We start from the raw sequence: 24,861 nt of genomic DNA on the forward strand, positions 1-24,861 counted from the left end.
GCAATTCTTTATTTGCTAATCGCTATTGGCACGCGCAGTTGATGTTTATTACAGGCCAGGCACCAAAAGAACAAGACTAGGGAGGACTGGGTTGGTCTTTGGGAGGGCTGGAATTTGGAAGGGGGACAACATCAGTGGTAGGCCTAGATAGAGGGGGTAGACCAACATCAATGGGGGGCCTAGATGGAGGAAGGGGGTGGGCTAGGCTTCAGGATATTGGGAATCTTGTACTGCTGAATGGTTTGGAAGGGAATATGGAGGGTTGTTGGTTTTCTGGATCTGGATTTTTCGGGTGTTAAAGCTTTCCTCTTCCGGGAACCTTGGGGGGTACTCTTCTTTTTTGTAGGGGGCTGGCTTGGTGTTTAGTGGGATGTAGAAGGATATGGCAGGGGTGCCAGGGTCTTTTTCTTAGTTTTGGGAGGGGGTTGGTCTGTTTGGGTAGGGAAGAGGTCAAGGGCAATGAAGTGGAGTTTTTGGGCAGAGTGGGTATAATGAGAGGCAAGGGTAGGGGCTTTGGTGGCAGAGTATGCAGTATGGCTGTGGATGCTGGTGTGGTGCCTATTTCCCTGTTAGTGTGACATGTGGTGCAGAGGGTGTTGTGTCTGTTGGCATGTCTTTGGTAGTGAGTGTGAGGTCTGTCTTGTGAGTGTATGTGTTTGCCCTTCTGTCTGTGTGTTTGTGTGCTGCATATGGATGTTGATCTGGATGCATGTTTATGTTTGCGTGTGCTTCTGTCAGGGAGGGAACTGGGGACTTTGGATGGGGAAGAGGCAGGAGGGGAGTGGGCAAGCTGAATTTAGACTAATGCTGCCGTCAAATTAGAGGCTAGAGCCTGATTAGGTCTCTGTAGGGAAGACTTGTCAGAGTGAATACCCTCCAGGACAGATACCATCTGTGTAAGATGGTTGGTATGCACTTTGAAGACATTTAGCACTGCATTTTGCCCCACAGAGATGTGCCTCAGGAGGTCAATGGCCTCCACTCTCAAGGCAGCAGGAGAGACGGAGACAGGGGGTGAGGTGAGGTGCCTGGCGCAAAGGAGATACCTCCCCTTCTAGGGGAGCGGACACAGACAGGGGGCTTGCAGCAGCTCGGAGGGTAGAGATGGTAGGGGTGGTGGTGGACTCTGGTGGAGTGGACACAGCTCCAGGGGCATCCACCACCACTTGGGAGTCGTCACTGGAGCTTGAGCTTGATGTTGATGTGACCGATGTAACGTCGCTCGTACTCTCAGTGATGCTCTCGACACACTCCGTTCCACTGGTTTCCTCTTGCTCGCTGGCAGTATAGGAACCATTCTGGCTAGCTGCTTCCCCATCTGTGGTGCTGTCTTCTTCTCTGCCCCGGTCTGATGCTGTAAACAAGAGGTAAAATGAATTACATGAGTTGTTCATATGGACTTGCCACTAAGATTTCATCACAGCTCTTCCAAGATTACTCAACTACATTATTAGAACTTATTGGTTAAATAATTGATACTGTTCCATAAATATCCACATTTCAACACAAGAAAACCTGTGCACTGTCAAACTGTCATAGTGTCAGAAACATTGTGTGCTGCAACTTCTACTTCCTCATTCCCGATATCTTCACCATAACTTTATACCAGCTAATTAATTGTCTCTCACTACTGATGGCCTTGTGTCATAACATTCTTGTCTCATCTAATCCAAGGCAGTTTATAACTTATATTGAGAACAGGAGTCACACACTAGATTTTACATATGGTATCCAATTTGCTATCTAGAATCATCAACTTGGGCAAGAGCAGGTCTAGTGTCAAAGGTTACTTATCTTGATTATTATACAGAAAGCTGGTGTAGTCATTGAATGGGCCATATTACACAGATCACATTGAAGTTGCTCATATGTCCAGTAGCAGATGTAGTTGTTTGCAGTGTAACATGGGTTTCTCTTATCGTGGACATCGGAAATAGCCGTAGCTAGGATGAAAGTTATTTGACCCCAAACCTTGTGTCATTTATGCACAGTGTTACAATGATGAATCAGATTGCTTTCCAGATTGTAAACATTATACCAGTTTGGCCTGGAAACACAGCTTAGCACACTGCCAATTACAATAACCGCATCTTCTTTATGCTTCATGTGGATCACTATACCACCGGTCCAGCTTGATGCATAGTCTGTAGGTTTAGGGATTTATAAAGCACATGGCTACCCACAGGCATCCCAGCGCTGAACAGGGAGGGCAGACATCATACGCAAACTTTAAAGGAACAGCCACGTTTTGAGTTTTTTTTCTAAAACACTGTTCATTTTTGATTAGCCGTAGTTCTGGATCCATACCGTTTCAAAGTTTGTGGATCATATGTGAAAAGGATCTTCCACCCCATCTTGCTCTCTTGACTTTTGTTGTATTCATCAGGAAACTAGCTCCTGACCTAAGGCATCTATCGGGGAATAATGAGAGATCAAGGTTCATAACATCTCTCCCATGCATGGCTCTGTGAGCCAGGCAGAGGGACTTGAATTTAATCCTGGCCTGAACTGGCAGCCAGTGTAGTTCCCTCAAGGATGATTTAACTGGCAAGTGCCTGGGGATCTTGAGAAGCAGTCTAGCTGCCGCATTCTGCACCACCTGCAAACTATCTTCAATGTATTTGGGGGAGCCGAGGTACAGAGAGTTGCCATAGTCTAGTCTCAAGACTACCAAGGCTTGTACCTCCGTCCATATTGATTTTTCTGGGAGTAGGCTCAGGATTTTTTTAATAATCCGAAGGATGCCAAAACAGGTTCCCGACAGTTTTTTGGCTTGCATTTCCATGGTTAGGTTTTGGTCCAACTACATCTCCAGATTTTTTATGGAAGTTTTTGGGGTGGGTGGAGGTCCCCAGTTTACTGGCCAGTTAATCTCAGGGTGTGGGCCTGGACCACTACCTAAGACAAGGAGCTCAGTTCTGTCCCCATTAAGTTTGAGGCTGTAGTTGGCCATCCAGGTTCCTATTTTTTCCAGGAATGGGATTAATTGCTGGTGGTTGGAGTTGGGGGTCTCTGCCACTCAGACCACCAGTTGGGTATCATCCACATATTATACAATGGCTAGTCCAAACTCCTACACTTTATGAGCTAATGGCACCCGCAGGCATCCCAGCGCTGAACAGGGAGGGCAGACATCATACGCAAACTTTAAAGGAACAGCCACGTTTTGAGTTTTTTTTCTAAAACACTGTTCATTTTTGATTAGCCGTAGTTCTGGATCCATACTGTTTCAAAGTTTGGGGATCATATGTGAAAAGGATCTTCCACCCCATCTTGCTCTCTTGACTTTTGTTGTATTCATCAGGAAACTAGCTCCTGACCTAAGGCATCTATCGGGGGAATAATGAGAGATCAAGGTTCATAACATCTCTCCCATGCATGGCTCTGTGAGCCAGGCAGAGGGACTTTAATTTAATCCTGGCCTGAACTGGCAGCCAGTGTAGTTCCCTCAAGGATGATTTAACTGGCGAGTGCCTGGGGATCTTGAGAAGCAGTCTAGCTGCCGCATTCTGCACCACCTGCAAACTATCTTTAATGTATTTGGGGGAGCCGAGGTACAGAGAGTTGCCATAGTCTAGTCTCAAGACTACCAAGGCTTGTACCTCCGTCCATATTGATTTTTCTGGGAGTAGGCTCGGGATTTTTTGAATAATCCGAAGGATGCCAAAACACGTTCCCGACAGTTTTTTGGCTTGCATTTCCATGGTTAGGTTTTGGTCCAACTACATCTCCAGATTTTTTATGGAAGTTTTTGGGGTGGGTGGAGGTCCCCAGTTTACTGGCCAGTTAATCTCAGGGTGTGGGCCTGGACCACAACCTAAGATCATGAGTTCAGTTCTGTCCCCATTAAGTTTGAGGCTGTAGTTGGCCATCCAGGTTCCTATTTTTTCCAAGAATGGGATTAATTGCTGGTGGTTGGAGTTGGGGGTCTCTGCCACTCAGACCACCAGTTGGGTATCATCCACATATTGTACAATGGCTAGTCCAAACTCCTACACTTTATGAGCTAATGGGCTCAAGTAAATGTTAAAAAGGGTCGGGCTCAGGGGTGATTCCTGAAGTACTCCACACGGGCCAAGGAGGTATCTTCCATACATTGAAAGGACCTGTTACTTAGGAATGAGGCCACCCATCGGTTGGTTGTCTCTCTGATCCCAATGCCTTTGAGCCTATGAATGAGAATCACGTGGTCTACAGTGTCGAAGGCCGTACTTAGGTCTAAAAGCAGAATAGTAGCGCTCTTCCTTGATCAAGTATGGATTTAAATTTTTCGGTGACTACAAGTAGGGCTGACTCAGTGCTGTATTCTGGGCATACAAAATAGTTGTCCAGAACATCTTACTTGAAAACGTGTGCTCAACACTTCTTACAATTGTGTCAATAGTGCAGATGTCCATGGTTTTCAAAGCATAATGTATGACCATTGAAGGGCATTTACACACATGCTAACCTTTGGAAATGTGTTTTTTTTATCATCCCTTTATTTAAAACCCTGTTTCCAACAAAGACCTACTTTGCAAGCCACTGAATGACATGTGGTGTTACCTTTACAGAGTTAGAAACATGGATTCAACTTTGGAATCGATATGATGAAATCTGACACTCAATCATGGGAATGGCCAGAGTGACATGTGACATGAGTAGGCAAAATTATCATTTGGCCATCAGATACATTGGATTACACTTTGCGCCACCTTTGCTGGGACCTAACATTGCCACACTGAACAATCACTACTCTGCAAGCCCTCAACATAAACATTACCTGCTACCTAGATGGGTAGCATATCATTTCACAGTTAAGTGATCCAACATCAATTTACTTTACAACATTGCTGAGGCCACACAGAGAACAGGCCAAACATTTGCTGATGTGCTAAACCATGTTGAGCAATAACAAAAAAAGACTGAAGGTCATCTCCCTGCACATGATGTTTTCTTATGTGTTCATATTACAATAGAAGGTCACTACTGGCAATACACTGACTATTTCAGCCTCACATGCCCCAGATTAAAGGCACATAACCATGCATCTTCAACGTTTATTTATTTATAAAGCGCAGCACTCATCCCATTGGGATATCAAGGCGCTAAAGCACATGGTCCGGTAGAGCTTAAAGAGGGTCGGGCTGAAGTTTCTTAGGTTTTGGGGAACAAGTGGGTCTTTAGTTTTTCCGGAAAGCTAAATGGTTGGAGGTGAGCCGTAGATCCAAAGGTATCTCATTCCATTTCTTTGCTGCTAGGTATGTGAAGGATCTCCCTCCGGCCCTCACTCCCTTGATGCTCTTTGTTCTAGCCAGCACTAGATGTAGTGACTGCAGGCTCCTTGGGGGGGGACATAAAATTCAATTTTGTCCTGGAGTATTTTTGGGCCGCTTTGGTACAGTACTTTATGAGCGTGGCAGAGCAATTTAAATACTGCTCGTTGACACACGGGTAGCCAGTGCAAGGTCTTCATGCACAATGATGCAGAGCTCTTCCTATTTTGGTTGCAGACTAGTTTGGCGGCGGCGTTTTGGAGTATCTGAAGCCTCGTGAACAGAGGCTCATTCATGCCGACAAATAGTGCATTACCATAGTCAAGTTGACTTATCAGCAGGGCCTGCATGAGTGATTTCCGATAGTCCATTGGTATCCACGGAAACAGTTTTGTTAGTAATTTTAGTGTTGCAAAACCCCTTCCACAGAGGATCCCTACGTGGTCCAATATGGATAGGGTGTCGTCGATAAAGATGCCTAAGTTTTTTGCACATTGTTTAGGACGTGGGGCGGTGCCCAGTGTTTGTGGCCACCACGTGGCGTCCCACAGAAGCTTGGCACCTCCAAAAAGTAAAATCTCGCATTGCCCGCATTCAGTTTTAGGCAGTGCTTATTCATCCATTGGGACATCTCTTTCAGGCAGTTATGAAGTTTATGTTTGGAGACTTCGGGCCTTTCTTCCAGTGCCACCATTAATTGCGTGTCATCGGCATATGAGCAGATGCCGATTACCCACTTCCTGCCAATTATGGCCAAAGATGAGACATAGGCATTAAATAGGGTTGGGCTTAGTGATGCCCCCTGTGGGACACCACATCTGGAGGTGCTAGGTTTAGATTGGAATTGGCCCAGGCGGACTGATCGGGTTAGAATGCTTAGGAATGATCCAAACCATTGCAAAGCGTTGGAATGGATTCCCTTATCACTGAGGATTTCCAGCATTCTTTTATGTGAGACCGTGTCGAACGCTGCCGACAGGTCCAACAAGATCAGTGCAACTGCTCCGTCTTGATCAGTGCATATTCTGATGCTGTCTAACACTGCCATCAGCGTGGCCTCCGTACTGTCAGTGGCCCTGAAACCTGTCTGTGATGGATCAAATATATTATTTGTTTCCAGGAAGAGTGTCAATTGCTTATTTACCAGTCTCTCCAGGACTTTGGATAGGTAGGGAAGCTGAGAAATTGGTCGATAGTTCTCCGGATTGAGAACATCTGATCCGGCTTTTTTTAACATGGGGGTTAGTATTGCCTTTTTCCAGATATCTGGAAAGATGGCAGTTTTGAGGTAGTTGTTGAGCAACTGGGTGACATATAGGCAGAGGATGGGGGCAATCTGATTAAAGATGAAGTGAGGGCAGGGATCGAGGGGAGAGCCAGATTTGACTTCTCTCATTGCATTAAGAACCTTAAGTTCTGTCAGTGGTGTAAAGCTACTCATTTCTGATAGGGTCTCCGGATGTGGGATTTGTGAATCCAAAGAAGCTGTGTTTGTATGTATAGTTGTATGTAACGTTTGTGGCATATGCATCTTTTAACGCTAAACAGTGGTTTTAAGTGTCTCACAATCTAAAAAAGGGAAGGCCAGCATCAAACACCTGCACATCAATGGGCAATTATGTTGTGCAACAAGGCACAAACTCACCCCCTCCTTGCCTCTGTCTGGCTCTCACTGTGCCGACGTGTGACCTCCATGGAGCGCACCTTCCAGGTGATGGTCCTCCACAGGATGACCTTCTGACAGGAGTTGAACTGTAAGGATGACATGGTGGCAGACTCTTATTTCACATGCAACATGTACATATACAAATACTTGTACACATAGGTCATGAACAGCTTGCCCTAAAAATCTATAAGTTAGCATAGTGGTATTCTCAGCACTTCACCTGTGGCAATGGGGACTCTTTCCCTTGTGAACAGTGATATAATGTTAACACTAGTACACTCACATCTACAGCAGTGTACCTGGATAGAAAAGTTACATACACAGTTTGCAAGGTTTAAAAACAGATTTAAATTGCTGTCTCTGTGATTACTAATGCCAGAAGTGCATGGTGTTTATACATGTAAACTAACAATGCTGTCTGATCATCACTCACCTGCTCCTCTGGTGTGCCATAGAGCTGCCTGTACAGGGGCAAGACCGTGTCCAACAGCACCTTGACTTCTTCAGCTGTGAAGGCCGAGGGCCTGCGCTCTGTACAACGAGATATTGTAGTTCTCAGAGGATGTAGACAGCAGCAGAGAGATAGGGGGATCCTAAAACAATGCACTTAGTGCAGGCAAGTGAACTCTCTCGGAAATCGCCAAACTAATATCTAGACTGTATAGGTTGTCTTCAGTCCAGGCAGCCAAAGCGATAAGTCCCATCCAATGCATTCTATTGCTTATTGCAAATACTTTTGTCAGTGTTGTGAGTTTGTAATATTCCATGCCTGGATGCAGCATATTTCTGGTGAAAGGGGCATCTAACTGAAACAGTCACACTCCCATGATGACCTAACCTTGAAAGGCACATAACACACTGATTTGGAGGCTAATATTGACAGGAAAAAGACTATGCCATTTAGGTACGTAGGGTTTATATCAGTCAATATGCATCTCATGGGCATTTCAAGTACAGATTACACCTAGTCACTGCATTACACGACAGCGTTACCCAGTGTGCGATCTGTGTGATGTGCAGGTAGAAAGGGGGTGGATGTTTGAAGTCCTGGATACTACATTTCCGAAGGAATGACTACACTCTAATATAAAACAGCCTACATATGCTTTGCTCTGATATGTGAGGTTTATAGGACATCTTTGTGTGCTACACTTAAGTGTACAACAGCATTAAGACATTTCTACATTGTAAATGGCTTGTGTATGTCATTGTTTAGGGAATGCAGACATCACAACATTACTGTGTCCACCATATGACATTAGTGTGAATATATTGCGTAGTGATACGCTAGATGCATGTGGTGTCCCAGATGTCATGCATTACATGATCCTATTGTGTGTACAGATGAACTATACAATTGATATCACAAATATAACTCTAGGTTTCATTGCTTGTGAGTTTTGGAGTATGTCATGCTTGATTTTGCATGAACAACTGGCACTAGTGAAAATTACACTACTGCACTATCAATGCTGTGTCAACAAACATTTTATACATGTTTACCAATATCATGTATGCAGTGATATGTATCCAATGACAATATTGATCAGTGAAATGTGTTTTTCACTAACATGGAGTCTTATGTGTGTTTAATTACTATATGCTGCTGCTCTAAGTGCATTTTTATTGGAACATTTTAAACTGACACCAGCTTTGTAGGCACTCTACACATAGGTATCACAGAGGAGCTGGAAGACAGCCTCCTGTGTACAGGCCCTGTAAAGACCTCCAAACAATGTCAGAGAGATCCTTAGTAAAATATTACCATCTCAGAAGGGCATCAATCAATGATTTGGGCCAGCAGTTGGCAGGATAGGGCCTGATGGGAGATGTAGTCATTGCAAACACTCCTATTCCCACCCAGCACAAACATATCAAGATGGCTGACACTGGTGTCTGACTTGACTACTTCTCCCAACAAGGCCTTGTGCTCCAAAGACCATGCAGCAGTGTCAGTCATTGTTACAGGGATTCTGTGCACACACATGACAATGCGTAGGATTATGGGCTCTTAGTATATAGGCACTGAGTCTTCCTAGCACCTTAGTACCCATAATCCCAGGACCGACTAGCTATAGTGTCTCACTTGCCCTCCGACTCACCCACAGAGGAACAAGTGATTAGACACCCCAGAACATAACACTCCCAACTCTCTCAGGAATTGCAGTTACAAGACACACCCTTCCGCTGACACTCTTGTACGTGTCCACAATAAGATCTGATAGAGACATGAACAGGTTTAAAGTATTTATTTTAACAAACATGCTCTAATAGGCAGTAGAAGTGCCACAGTAAGCAGAAAAATGCATAAGACAAATACGGTCAGCATAGCAAGTAGTGCATAAATGATAAAATGAGCTGTTATAATGAGAGACAGCATAGCATAACCTCCCTCCCCTTGTATAGAAGCAAGATGATTACATAACAAAAGATCTCTGAGTGTTTTCTACAGACCCCATACCTCAGTCTATAGATGGTAGTTCTTCATCACAGGTGCTGTTGTGCTCTTCTCCCTGGAAAGGTCGCTCTCCAAGTGTAGGCTCCCTATCTGTGTATTCCAATAAGACCAAAGTACGTATTCCCAAACAACAGCTGCATCTGTATGTTTTGTCTAGGTGCTAGGGCCTGACCTGAACAGAACAACAAGGGGCATTGTTGTTCAACCTTGTTCACAAAGTTCAAACTAAATCCCAGGAACCTGCAAAGCGTGAACACAACAGTAGGTTCTCATGTGAAAATATCAAAAGAGGCATTTGCTAAATAAACTCATGTAGTAACGTGTGCAAAGCAGTGGTCAGTCTGCAGCATGCTCATGCTAACTTAGGGAAGTCAGCAATGTACCCAATCAGCCACAGGTCACCATCTTATCAGTACATTTCCACTCACACGTCAGGAAAGCATAGTTCCAGGTGGGCTGGTTTTGCTGGGTGGGAGGAGGAGTGTTTGCAATGACTACATCTCCCATCAGGCCCTGTCCTACATTCACCATCCCATCCTACCCAACCAGCCCACCTGGAACTAGGCTTTCCTGACAGTGAGTGGAAATATACTGGCAAGGTGGCTGACACAGGTGCATGGTGTTTGGAGCACAAGGCCTTGATTGGAGTTTGGGATAAGTGTGTACATGGCAATAGTTTAGAGACTTTTGATCTTCATTGCAGGTATGCAGGTTATCAGTATTACATACACATCACATGCTCTTTGACTGATAGTTTGTTTGAATACAAAATGAATTCATGTAGCTAACTGGAACCATTACAGAGATGTTTGCAGAAGTATCATTGCTAACTTGTGTGAAATGTAGAGTACCTACTTACCAGACTCCATTCCGTCAGGTATTCCAAATAAACTCTCCAGCAGAATGATGGCACACACCTTCTCCTCCCAGGACGTAAAGTGCAAAGAGAGTATAGGAGTACCACCACCCATCTGTTGTGTGGACTGGTGTTCTTTGGTGGCCAAACATTTGACCCTTCTCCTGACGCTGTACCGCCTCTTTTTGATATCATCCATTGTGCACAGGATGGGGGCTTCATCTTGCTGACTATCTTGTCCCACATCTGATTTTTCTAGCTCACGGGGGTCTGTTGGACTAGGGTCCTGAATAAATGTGGCTTTATTCTAAGGATTTCATTAACAAGCACTCTCAACTCCTCATCAGTAAAAAGTGGCTGCTTCTTCTTTGACATGGTGAGTGTGAAGGTGAATGTGAATTAGAAGGTGTCAAAGAAAGGAAAATGAAACAAAAAATGATATGTGAGGGTAGTCGTGTAAATGCAGTGCATGTGTGTACGCAGGGCTTACAGCAATATCTGAAGAAAGAGCTCCTTACTTCACGCAGCAGTATTGTGTTGCCAAAGGATCATGGTCTAGGTTTTTTGCAGGTGGTTTGTTGGGTGTGTCGACTTTTTTAATTGGCATGTACTGTTTATTTGGCACTGACTATGCTTGTTGTTGTGTTATTTGGCCTGAGTTTTTAATTTTTGCTCTGGCCATTGGGCACACAAACCGCCATGGTTCTGCCACTGCACCGGATGCATCATAATCTGTTCGGTGGGTCAACCGATGCATTTTCGTAACCGCAAACCTTATGGGACAGCCTTTCTAACTAACGCAGTGGGATCTGACTCGTTTCCAGCCAATGCTGTCACGTCGGAATCACCCCCGACCAACACGGTCAAAGTTTTGCCAGATATACATCATAATATGGTGGTCGGAGACATCGTGGAAGAGTAGGCGGAATGTCTCCACGGCCGTGTCAGTCAGATGGTCTTTCCGACCGACATCATAATATGGCCCCTAATGTCTTAAATTGATTCACCCAGCAATAAGAATGGTTTTGGCCATAGCAGTTCAAATCTGTATATCGATGATGATGTCAGTCCACAGTGTGCAACCTCTAATCTTGAAGGATTTGTTAGCTCATGCAAAGGGCTTTTAATTACTTTATTGAACAATAATAGAGAACTGATATTCTGACAATATTTAGTATGATGCTGTTGGATATGGAGTTAATACCCCCCAAAAGACAAGAGATTCAGGAAAGATCTAATGCAGCAATTTTTGATGCGTGGGTATCTGAACCTTTGACCCTGATTTGCTTCAGCATCCAAACTCCTCAGAGGGGGATTATATTGAATCGAGAATCAGAACTTCAGTCGTCAGGGCTAAATGTCCTGGACATACTGTAGCAAACAAAAATGCTAAAAAACATATCTTGAACTCCAAAATAGTTTCCTTTTTAGGCAGGGACGGAGAGTCACCAGAAGGGGAGTGGACAAAGATTGGGCATCGTGTGAGGACGAACTGTGAACATCTTGGGGTCCAATAACTAAAATGTGGTGTTTGGAAGCTCTGGGGAACCATTAGATCACACAACAATTTCCAGTTGGGCTCAGAGAGCTATCTGTGTATTGGGAAATGCTAATTCGAGACTGCCATTTGTGAGGCTTATGGGCCTTTTGATCAATGTAGCTGGCGAGCTCTGATATCGACCCAGAAAATCAAGGCCTCTTTTTTGGTGACGGACACATCAGGGAAATAGGCAAATACTGGACAAGGCCCTTCATCTCTGACTAGAGTTTTTTGGGATTGGGTCACTTTAAGAGTCAGTGACCACTGAGGTGGTTTTGCTGGTCCTCACACGTATGACAGACCTTTCTACCACCACTTGTTCTATGTTCTTAAGACGGGGGTCGCTTTCCCTCCTAAGAAGGGCAAGCATAGAAAATGAGTCCAGGGTAAATGCTCCTTTCACTTCTCTCGAAACAAGTTCTATTTGTACACTGTTGGTAAAAAATTGCAAATGATCCCTGGTGTTGAAATGTAAAATATGTTATGCATTCATTTTGTTCGCATATTGTTCCATGTAAAGTTAGCATTCGCTGCACCATTTTAAGTTGAGCTGCCATTTTGAGCTATGATCTAAACTAACTTCTGCCTCACTCTCTGTCCACTTCAGCTGAAGGCAGCAGCGATAGTTTTTTTTTGTTTCTTCAAGGTTGAGTTTCACTGTGCTAATGAATACATTGCCTTTGCTGGTACATACCTTTCCTTGGAGATAGGCCTGCTCCCACCTTAGAGAGGTGGGCATAGGCAGAGTAACCTTGAAGTTAAGATAGCATGTACCCGGTCTCAGGATTGCAACCCATCCTTCTATATCTCCTTTGTTCACCACCTACCAACTGGAAATTTCCAGTTGGGTCGTATTTTAGTGGTTCTGAAGATGTACATTGTGTGTTACCAGGCTGGCACAAAGGCTCTGCAGCAATCTAAGGAGGCTGGTCAGACCGGACTCCACTTGAGTGCACTTTCAGTAAATATCTTTGGTTTGTGTTCTCTACTGTCTGACTGACTCTTCATTTGTATGGAAGGCTGAGAGGTGGTCGCGAGTGACCCGGTTGACCATAAACGGCCACTTCCTTCACTGGGTTTGACAAATTGTGTAGTTTTCAAATAGACTTTTATTCTCACCCTGTTCAGAAACATATTCCACTCCTGGCTCAATTTTCTCAGAAGGCTAAGGCTTCAATTCCCATTGAGGTGAAAGAGTTGTTTTAGAAGGGTGCAATAGAACTATATCTCTTGGATCAAAAACAGTTTATGAGCAACATATTGGTAGTCAATAAAAATGTTGAAATAATCAACCTGTGATAAATCTGAAAGATTTCAATCATTCTTGTTGTTTCCTCACTTCAAGATGGAGATAATAATCCATCTCAGAGATATTCTACTCCTGAGGCATTGGATGGTTTAGTTAGATTGAAATGATGCCTTTTCGAAGTACCGACAGTTCCTTTGGCAAGAACAGGCACTCAGATCCTCTTCCCTTCCTTTTAGGCTGTCTCCTCAGTGCCTTTGTTTTTGAATAAGCTAATGAAACCACTTGAGGTGACCCCAGAGTTTGTGGTCTCAGGATGTTTGTTTATTTAGACAACATTATCTTCTCAGATCAGGAGAAGGAATTTTTTTTTAACTGATCAAAAAGAATCAAAAGAGCATGTGGATTTACAAACGGTTTCTCTTCATCACTTAGTAAATCTGGTGGGCCAGGTATCAATTCAGCCAATTTTACAGAGTCCCCATTATTATCAGGCACTTCAGCCATTAAAGAAAAAGAACATAGAAAGAGACCTTGATTACTCAGATGCAGTTCCAATAGATCGGGAGACACTGGGTGAAATAACTTGGTGGTTAAGTCACATAGGGTCAGATGTATCAAGATACCCTTTTGCGAATCTCAAATAGCGATTTTTAAGGAATCGCTATTTGAGAATTGCAAAATGGTATGTATGTAGAAATTTGCTAATTTTTAGCGATTTCTTAAAATTCCTTAATTGCACTTAGCAAATTGCTAATCGCAATTAAGGAATAATTTCCCATTCATTTCTATGGGCCAGAAGGCCCATAGGAAGGAATGGGAAATTATTCGCAATTTGCGATTCGCAATTTGCTAATCGCAAATTGAGAATAATTACAAGGGTGCAAGGGTGTCTTAAGGACACCCTGCTGCACCCCTGAATTGACATTTGTGCGCATATGGCGTACATACATGCCCTAAAGGCATGTATGAGTGTCAAATGCCAGCTTTACAAATTGTAAAAAGTGCATTTGTAAAAGAATTCGCAAATTACCACCAACGACAAGTTGGTGGTAATTTGCGATTTCTTAGTGTGAATTCGCAAAACCTTCTTGTTTCTTACATACCATTTAAGGAATCGCTTTTTCCGATTCCTTAAATGGTAGCGCAAAAGTAAGGAATCGCAAATTTTGCGATTCCTTAATTTTGCGATGCGATTTTTTCATACATCGCATTTCCCGCTTGGTACATCTGCCCCATAGATTCATAGAACTGTCAAGCAATTTTTCCTATGTCCCCAGATCTAGTGCAAGAATCAGATGCAAGCCTTTGGAGATAGGGGACCCCGGTGTGTCATATCCTTGACTGGTAGAAGATAGTCAAAGATGGAGTTGTCAATGTGCATAAATTGTTTGGATCTTCTTGCAGGCTCCTTCGTGATTCAAAGCTTTGCAAAAGACAAGGTCGATTGTGCAATTCTGCTGCAGGCAGACAATTTAGTCAGGAAAGAAAATTGTTGCTGGCGGAGAATCTTCCAGGATTGTGAACTGGCCCTCCAGAAGTGTCTACGGAGGCACTGGCTGGCGTCTGCATCTCCATATCTTCAGAGCCCTAAGCAAATTTTTGGGACCCTTTACAGTAGATCTTTTTGCCACATGATTAGCGACTTATCTTCAATAAATCTTTAGTCAGAGACCAGATCCAGGTGCATTACCGAACAATGCTTTTCTGCCAGATTGGCTAGGCAACCATATGTACACTTTTCCTCCTTTGTGATGATATCCAAGTGTCTGGTACCAATCTGCAGGCTGGAAACAATAGTAGTTGTGATAATTCCCCTATGGAGGGCCCAGCCTCTGTATCCTCCCTACTGGAGTTTTCATGTGCTCTCTCAACTCTATTACCGGTCCTTCCAAAGTTGTTGGCAAATCCAGAGAGACACATTCATGATCTAGCCTAGAGGGCAACCTTGTCTGGTGGTTTAATCTTTCAGGACATATGCAGACATCCCACCAATTTTGGAATCGGCCTCTGAATACATTAACCCATTCTAGGCATAGAAGACGTCAAAAACATTCAAAGCAGCCTGAGACATTTGGTCTAGCTGGTACATGGAAAGGAATATCAATCCCATTTAGTCAGGTGTGTCTGCAGTTCTCTATCGAATAGCATGTATGGCATTTAATCAAACACACATCATACTATAAATGGATACAGATGATCTATTTCAGCAGATCATCTGAAGGTGGAATCAAAGCCGGTTAGATGCACCCTCTGATATGTAGGTTGTTAAAGGTAATTGGGTATTCAAATCTGCCAAAGGCATGCTATAGTTCATTGTGGGATGGGCATGTGGTGTTGCTGTTGTTTGAGCCATGGAAGGAAAACTATGAGCTTTCACTGAAAACTATTAGCTAAGTTAATATCTTTCAGGAAAGTTTCTGATGTTAGAGCTTATTACCGCTATGCGGCTTTCCCGAAACAGAGTTCATTTTATCATTGCTAGATGGAGTAAAAATGCTTCTTCTGCTATGAAATTTCCTTCTTTTCATTATATCCTAAAATGTGTGTGGCAAGATGTACTAAGCAGTGTTTGCATGTGATGGAAGGCCCAAGAATGTCCTCTCCTGAGTTAGTAAGCTCTATACTGCACCTTACTCTCCAGTTTCTTCTGCTACCCTTAGTCGGTCTGTGAAAGAGATATTGACCCTGGCGGATTTGAATACAAAATAATTTTGGTTCCAGAATGTAAGGGGTCAATTTGGCCTCAAAAGCCTATTGAGCCAGCAATCACTAAAACATATGGGATGGTGGGATAGGCTCACTCGGGAGACCCCACTCTGGGTGGGCAGCCTCCTACCACAGATGACTACCGTACAAGGCTATCAACACTGGGATGACACAGGTATTTCCACACTAGGGGCAGTTATACATGGGAGAGTTCTCAAATCCTTTCAAGATCTGCAAACTGAATTCCATATGCCACATACACAATTCTACAAGTATCTGCAGTTTCAACACGCTGTGACCCCATATATTAAAGACGTGCCAACACTCCCCGAATTCAATCCACTCGAAGGTAACTGTTCATGGGTGCATTGGGCGACCATAAGATTACAAAAATATATCAATCACTCATCACAAACAATCATAACACCCTGACAGCCCTTAGGCATGCTGACCTTGGCCCACTTGAAGAGGACACTGGAATGAGGCCCTGGAGTACCCTTGTGGCGCAGCCATCTCATCCCGTCTGCGATTTATCCAATTTAAATTCCTGCATAGAGTATACTTTTCATGTTATAAGCTGTGACAGTTGGGCCTGGTGCCCTCCCCCACCTGCTTGAGCTGTAATGTCATAGAGGGATCCTTCCTGCCCACGGTGTGGTTGTGCAATGCGTTGGCCAGGTTTTGGAAGAGAGTTCTCACATGCCTTTCAGAGGTCCTAAGCTGGGAGCTCCCTACATCCCCTAAGACAGCACTCCTACATTTAGCAGTCGAACTAGGGGGCAATAGAAATAAATGCCACCTTTTATTTCTGGGTCTTACGATCGCAAAGAGAGACATAGCCCAGCTATTGAAAGCGACCATCCCTCCACTGCTGGGTGTGTGGAAGCGGGGTCTTGATTTCTGTATGGGCCTTGAATGCCCAGTTTTCATCATGTGAGGATGCCCAAAAAAGCATATCAGAATATTGCAATCCTGGGCAAATTACTATGGTATTCTGCTACCCCCCCTTACCACTGACCACACAAGGCATGCCCTAACTGAGGCACAGACACCGACTATAAGGTACATTCTTTAAAAAAGACGGTGTTTGGACGTCAGTGGGAGCTTGCAAAGTGTCATAACGGGCCTATGGCATGTGTTGGGGGGGGGTTATTGTTCATTTTTGCGTAGTTGTAAATGTTTCTAATAATTACTAGATGCCATGTCTCTGTATTACATCAAAATGCTACTGTATATGGGCCCTTGGGCCAAATGTGGCTTCTAAAATGCTAATAAAATATGTTGTTTAAAAAAGAAAAGCCTTTTGAGCCAAGGCTAGATTGTAGGACATTCTCAGGCCGGCAGACAGGTCTGGAGTTACCACTAAAGATTTTCTATTGCAAGCCAATATAGCATGTGGTATTGTTAGAAGAGGATACGACCTGGGCATGCACAATTTAGCCTACTTTCTTGTAATAACATTAAAGAATCTCCTAGCCATTTTTGAAGGAGCGTCCTGGTTATATTGATGGACCAGAAGTGAAGACTATCTCACCTCTTGCAATTGATCCCTCCCTAAATGTCAGCGTCACAGTAAATTATGTAATTCTCTAGTCTTCATGTAAACTGCCACAAATACACAAGAAGGACGAAGTTTAATGGTTCCTTTTGGGATTTCTATTATTATTTCTGTTTTGCATTTCTTGAACGGAATCTGATCACATGCATCAAGAAACGATGAAGGTAATTGGATTCAGCAACTCTTTATGCATCGTATTGCGCTTTGCTAATGTTTCTACTTTTTGCCTGGGTGAGCAAAATGGTGGTATTTGTACTTTTGCTTTACAATGTTTGCTATTGAAATAAAACGGTACAAAAGGGGGTGGTGATAGACGGAGCATCTGAATCAATCAAACACTCACACCCAGTCAAAGGATCTGGGTTTAATCCATCACCGTTCTTTAGCCCACTCTGCCACCCCAGTTCAGACATGGCTATATGCAAATCAGTCGAACCCTGTGCCTCATGGGAACAGTCCAGCCCGAACTGCCAAGCCATGCCTTCCCTGGACCGGAAACAAGCTTCAGAGGACCGGTTTCTGGCATTCCAGCCGTCTTCAGCCCGGCTTGCTTGAATCCAGTGGCAAAGTGAGCAAGGGACTCACGTCTGAGCATACCCTGCCACACTTATGGCGGCCAAAAGCGGTACAAAAGGGGGTGGTGATGGACCATCCCCTTTTGTACCGGCAGAGTAGGCTAAAGAACGGTGATGGATCAATCCCAGATCCTTTGACTCGGTGTGAGTGTTTGATTGGTTCAGATGCTCCGTCCATCACCACCCCCTTTTGTACCACTGAAATAAAACAGCAAGATACAAAACTGCATAATAATCGCTTCTGTGTTAATGATAAAATAATTGGGACTCTCCCTCACAAATGGCTGGGGGAATCTGCAGTTGCTTTTCTGGTGCAACTGTCATGGTATCCTAAGGGAATCCTCTTCAGGGTAAGGACATGTGGGGCCCGTCACACCGCAGGGGCTGTGGGGCCTTGTGTTACACCTCTGGGAAAGTATGGAAGCAAGATGACAGCTTTGACGCAGCATGACTTACCCCAGGGGCTCTGAAAATTCGGCTGAGTAATGGGATCCTTGTTAGAAGAGGGAATCCAATAGAGACGGAACTGTGCGAAGAGCCATATGTTTTGAGGAGACAGAGGGGCATATAATCAAGGACATGCGATAATTATCGCGAATCACGATTAGCGCAATTCACATTATCGCAGTATTACATCGCTGTGTTAGCGACGCATTATCTACGTTTAGCTAACAGGCGATGCAATTCCAGCGAATAACAAGAATAGCGCGTGAAATCCAGCGAAGATTTTACAGCGCTAAGGAGAGTCTTGCTGATAGGGAAGTGTGGACCTAACATGGCATTCAACCTCCCATTATCAGTATGCCTAAGTCATCGGCTGTATCCGACATAGTGGTCCCTACAAGCAGTGAACGCGCAACTTGGAAAGCGCGGACTGGTATTTTTTGGAACAGTGTTCGAGTTTATAAAAAACTGCCCGAGTCTGTAAACAATGCCGTGAGTGATGGCCGCTTGAAATATGAAAAGCGATTAATGGTGTCTGGTTTGTGAATTGTGTCTGAACCTTCTTCTGAACCTTCAACTGCCTTTACTGGTACACCCAGGACAGATTACGACACGCGGTCACCCCTAAAAAACTTTGGTGTTGGGCAAACTACGGTCAACTATCTATATCGTCCATCCTGAAGTAGGAGGACCGAGGCCACCCATTAGAAACTCGTGGGTACACACTTTGAAAATCTACGGTTTGAAGGTTGTGCCATACACGTCCTGAGGAAGACCCGGAGGTCGAGGCCCCCAGTTACCCCTGAAACCAAAAAGACGGGTCGAAACGTTGACGCTTCTTTTTATATGCAAATAGGACCACCATATATTAAGAATTTCATTATACATGTTATTCTTGACTGTATAAATGACAAAAATAGTAACCATTAATAGTGGCCTTATTGTTCAATAAGCTGGATTCTAAACAGCTTTGTTCTAATTCACTTCAATTGTTATTTTCATGTCACTTTTCTTTGAGGCTTACACCCTTTTCTTAAAATCACTCTTTCTTCTTTTTCTTGCACCTTTTTAGAAGCAGTTTGCTCCCTTTTTACCGTTAGCATTGAAAATGTATAAATGTATATAAACAATTAGGTTGCGATGGAGTAATTTATTAAAACTCCCCCTTTTTTTGAAAAAACTTGGTTTTGTGTCAGGTAGTTGCTTTACTTTGGTAAAACATTCCTACCGATTGATCTCATAGAGCAGATTAATTCAAATACTCATCTAATAATGTGAAATGAGTAACTGTGAGTACATCATTTGTTGATTTGAAGAACCATTTCGATTTGGACCACTGTTTTTTTATATTAAGTCATTTTAAAAGCAGGTGTTACATACTTGCGATAACATCGGTTAGCGCGGTTATTTTTATCCCTTCGCGGGTCTGCTGCACAGCTTGCTAATATCGCAAAGCGGTATTAGCAAGGCTTTCAATGTTGTTTAGCTAGGGAATGCCTACTTTGCGTGTCATGAGCAATATTGATCGCTGACATGCAAAGTCGCAAGGAAACACGCGCTAACGCTAAAAGCTTTGATCTTACTATCACCCTATTTGCAAATAGGGTGATAATAAGATCGAAGCTTTTTCAGTGCTATGTGCCGAAAAAGCGGCAATGCTTCACTTAATAATATGCCCTCGAGTTCTTAGATAAGTTGCTAACTTTGAAACATGTAGACCTAGGTTCTTACCAAGGCTTCCTACTTGACCAAAGATGTTTGATCCTGAACAACTCAATCCATGAGCCCATACATCTGCTCCCTTACTTGCCAACGTTGAGGGCAATTAGAAATTGTTCAGCTAGTAGTATTAGGCTTCACACATACAACATACAGACTATTCCGTGCAGCCTGGAGGCGCATAGGGGCACTTTGTGTAACGTAGCACAACACAAATTCTTTACTTCTTCCTCCTTGACTGAGGCTTTGGACACAGAGGGCGGTACAACAAACAGAAGTGAGATCCCTTAGTTGAGGTTATGCGCTTATCTCTGCAGAGATACACATTTTAATTGGTCATGAAAAAAATAAGATATAGCATTTTCAGTATTCTGGCGCACAATGTACTTACTTTACATCTTTACAGGTGCGTATAACGTCTTCCAGCTGTTCCAGGCCTGCGTCGCTCAGCTCGCACAGTCTTAGATCAATCAAGTCGAGTCTCGAATGTTCAAAGCAATAACGCAACGCGCTGATGTCCAGGGAGTTGAGCGGTATGTTAAATACATTGGCTTCCTGGGTGTGACGTGAAACATGCTCTGTCACGTCACCATCGTGTAACTCGAACACACAGTGCAAGAAGACGAAGAATTTTATTTTGACAGGTTTTTTATCGATCCAGGCCTGAAACCATCTTTTCAGAAGCTCCCTCCTGCCTGGGCTGAGAGAAGGTTTCTCGGACAGTAGGCCTTGGTCTGCATAAGGCAGCAGGCCCAGGAAGAATCGTATAAAGCCCTGGAGCCTTTTCCAGTGAGTGGGAGTGATATTATCAAGAAGAGGTGGACGTGGAGATTCGGAAAAGACTCCGAAAACCCAGGCGTTCAGGGCGGTCTCGAGCTCCGCCTCATCCCGGATCTCCCCCACACAGTACAGGGCAGCAAACATGTCCCTTATGCTGGCGTGTCGATATTCAAACTCCTCTCCGCTTCCGTCTACCCTAAAGAAGAACTCGGCAAGATGTTTCAGGAGGCATTCTGTGTGTGAACAGTTTATTGCAATGTCTTTGGTATTTATTTCCCGTGCTCCGCAGATAAGATTATTGTAAGACTTGTTGCACAGCTGATGGACAGAGTTCTGAATGCATTCTGGTACATGGGAAGCATTATTCATTAATGACGCGCAGCGCTTGTGATCACTGTGTCCTGTCTCTGCTAAGGTGGCCTTCAGAGTGACCTGTAGAGCAGAGTACATCATTCTGCTGCGCGTGGCCAGAGCTCCCTCAGACTGGGGACCAAGCCCTTTCTTGTAAATGTGACACAGGGCGCTGCTTAGCAGAGGAACTGACAGCAAACTGCACAATTTATAGTTGCTGATACATTCAGCGACAGTTTTTGTTCGGATATCACCAGGTAGGAATGTCCGACAGTATTCCCGAACCTGATCCTCCGTGAAAGCTTCCAGTATAAATGTGGAGGTGAAACGTTCTCTTATTTTACGCACAGAACCCATCCGAGATGTGATTAGAACATGTGTGTCTGGGAGAAGCTCCCTGGATATGACTTTTGATATCAGAGTGCTTATATCGAGGCGCGTGTCAATGTCACACATGGCATCGGTCGGTGAGCCGTCCTTCAGTTCTTGATTAAACTCGTCCAGGCCGTCTAGAATGATGAGCACTTTGTCTGTGTTGAGCAGCTCAGTGAGCACTGGAGACAGCTCCGGGCACTCTCTTCCTAAGAGGCTTCTCACACTTAAAGGACCCTTCGTGGTATTTAACTCACTGAATGTCATGTAAATGATACATGTGTAGCAAAGATCCCTTTGTCCAGACGCCCATCGTTTCAGAAGCCCTGCCGAGAAGCAGCTTTTCCCAATCCCAACATCGCCTATTATCAGCATCCGCGGTGAAATCAGCTCCAGGGTTTTATCAGTGAATAGATCTTCTGACTGTACATTAATCTCATTTTCATCAAACGCAAACCCCGTGCGTTCAAGCAGCTTCTCTTTATCCGAACATTCCGGCGTCCTCTCTTTCTCCATCCAGTTAATCAGATTTTTTCCACTCGTGTGAAACCTTCTTCGCAAGTGAACATCGTGTTCATCTCCTCCAGGGCGGGTGGACTTACAACCAATCGCTTCTGTCTTGTGGACTTTGTTCCTGTAGAATGTAATTGTCCCTGCAAAGGGGAAAGGCAGTTTAGAAATATGTTTACATTACTGCATGGTAAAAATAACTAACATACAGCTAAAGATGAGTGACAAGTCTGCTCAGCTAAGCTTTTCTTAACTTACTCTTTCTTAGTACCTTCCAAAATATTCCTCTTCAGATCTCTGTTTCACACTATAATAAATGGATTGTTTGAGGGGACAATTACTGACCAGAACAGATTTAATATTCAAACTCTAATCAATAAACATTATGAAAAATTCATAAACTGGAAGGGGTCATTTAAAATTCTAACTCACATCCCCCAAAACGTTAGAGAAAGTGCATAGGATTCTCTTTACTAGATCAGGACAACGTCATTTGTGTGAGATTGCTGATAAAGGTTAAGAGAACTATTGGATCAGATACAAAGGAAAACAAGTATTGGCATTAGCAATAGGTCTCACCTTTGGAACCTTATAAGTGTTTAGGTATGCAATGGTTGGTGTTGTTGCACCAAGGACATTGTGCTGCATAACTAAATTCTTATAAGGTCCCAAAAGCGAGACCTATTGGCAATGCCAATGCTTGTTTGTTTAGCAAATTTATGTGAGCATTTATCTTTAAAATGCACTATTTAATCCCATGTTCTTCTCTTCACTTACTCACTGCAACTCGGTGCAGTGCAAGCATTGACCTTACCCCTTTCAAACATCTTCAGGCGCCACTGCACTAGGGCACCTGCAAGGATACCAATGCTGTTTGGGGAATTGGGGGAAAGAGAAGGAGCACCATTCAAGTCCCATGGAGCATATAGCAATGTGTCAAATGAATCACAGAATCAAGTATGCTCTGGATGTTCCAATCAAATGTGACTGCCTTCTGGGGCGCTTGTCTTTTCTAGCAAATTTCAGATACCAGGGGGTGTGACTAACATTTCTGCCTACAACTGTTGTTAGTATAGACAACAAATGGTCCTAGACATAATTTCAATGGTAAAAATAATCATAACATTTGATCAATCTTATTAACTCCACAATCAGACTTAATCTATAGTCTTTCTGACATGGATGATATTAGCCCACAACCTCAAAGAACATTTACAGTATGTGCCAATAAATCAATAAACTCGAAAAAAGAGGGGGTTCAGCTGAGATAATTAATTTAATTTATCATGTATTAGCAAATGGAAATCAATATTTCTATATACATATATATTTACACAAATCCTAAGACGAAATACATTTTTACTCTAAAACAGGAAAAAAGAGAACGTGCACAGAGAAAGATAAAGCGTGTGCTCAAGTGAATGATCAAGAAGATCAGGAAAAACAGTGTAGATCATTTATATACAGGGAAACATTGAGCCTGTCCTAGGTATAGCTTGTAAAAAATACTTCTTTTTTACTCGCTAAGTGCTATCTACAATTCCTTGGTCCTTAAATTGCCCCGTTGGCAATGGGATTACCAGGGAGAAGGGGATGGAAGGTGGACTGGGGACAGGGGTCACTAGGTACAGGCTCCCAGAAGGGAATGTCGTCGACGTTTCGACCCAAATAAAAAGTGGGTGGTTCAAGTCCTCAACAGCGGGTCTTCATCAGGACGGAGTGACAGGGGATATCTCTCAAAAGTGCACGTCAATTAAAACCATTTGTATGGCACCCTCCCGTGGTGCCTTGATGCGTCCAAGTGCGACGACCGGTCCGCACTTGTACTATGCAAGTGTCCAAAATTATACCAATGCGTTTGTCACTGGTGTGCTTATTTCAAAATTGTAAACTGTTTATCCGGCACGTCTGATGCCTCACGCTCGTGTGTGCAGTCAGCGCCGAGGTATCTGGTTGTTCAGCTCCGTTTCGCGTTGTGCAGCCTTCCGTCTTGCACCGCGTTTGGAATGTTTTATAACAGTACAACTGTTGTTAGACAATAGAGAAAGTGAGAGTGGAGAAAATCATTTGCACAACCAATCACTGAACCTTCACAATTGTCCAAAGAAGCACAAGCTTGAGCTTTTCCATCCTGGCCCCTTCTACGTGGAACTCCCTTCCACTTTCGCTCCGTCTCTGCCCTAAGTATGACTGCTTCCGCAGACTCCTAAAAACCCTGCTCTTCCAAGCCGCATACGACTAAACCTCCTGCTTCTGGGTCACGCCACCTGTCAATGAGCGCCAAGAAACCGATGGTGATAGTGCGCGTTATAAATGTTTTTTAAAGTAAAGTAAAGTAAAGAAGCACCTACACCTTATGAAATGCTAGTACTGACCAAATATTTCTATTATGAAAGCTACAAAGTCTGTCTTGAGTTAACAAATATCTATATGTCTTTAATAATAAAGTACAGAATGCAAGGAATGCACTGCTGAAGTTCAGTGGATGCAATTTCAAAATGGATTGAGTATTTTTAGTTAATTTGCCAAAATACTGCACTCAGATGATGCGCTTTCTTGTATCAATTTACACATAGAAAACAAATGTATCCTAAAAACGAACTTCTGTCTTGAAAACGACATCAGAATTTTGAGTCATTCCTATTTTTAATACAGGACACAACGTCATTCAATTTTTCGAACGATTCCAATCTGGAGCCTTAAGTCCTCAATAAAGGCAGCTTGAAAACCAGGGATCAAAGTTTATAGAGACTGGGAATTATATAGGATTGTTTAAGATTATGATTACAGCCAGCAAAATCATACTCTGCAAACACATTGTT

At 43.5% G+C, this 24,861-nt stretch overlaps 1 protein-coding gene across 1 annotated transcript in view; it reads right to left on the reverse strand.

The window, feature by feature from the left end:
* Positions 1-24,861, reverse strand: part of LOC147750992 (uncharacterized) — a 540,733-nt gene that overhangs the window by 222,574 nt on the left and 293,298 nt on the right. Inside the window, exon 5 of the mRNA XM_086931993.1 lies at positions 20,418-22,182. Coding sequence (XP_086788119.1) covers positions 20,418-22,182 — 1,765 coding nt within the window. The remainder of the gene's footprint in view (positions 1-20,417; positions 22,183-24,861) is intronic.

Source organism: Lissotriton vulgaris, chromosome 1_1 (assembly GCF_964263255.1).
Source record: "Lissotriton vulgaris chromosome 1_1, aLisVul1.2, whole genome shotgun sequence".
NCBI lineage: Eukaryota > Metazoa > Chordata > Amphibia > Caudata > Salamandridae > Lissotriton > Lissotriton vulgaris.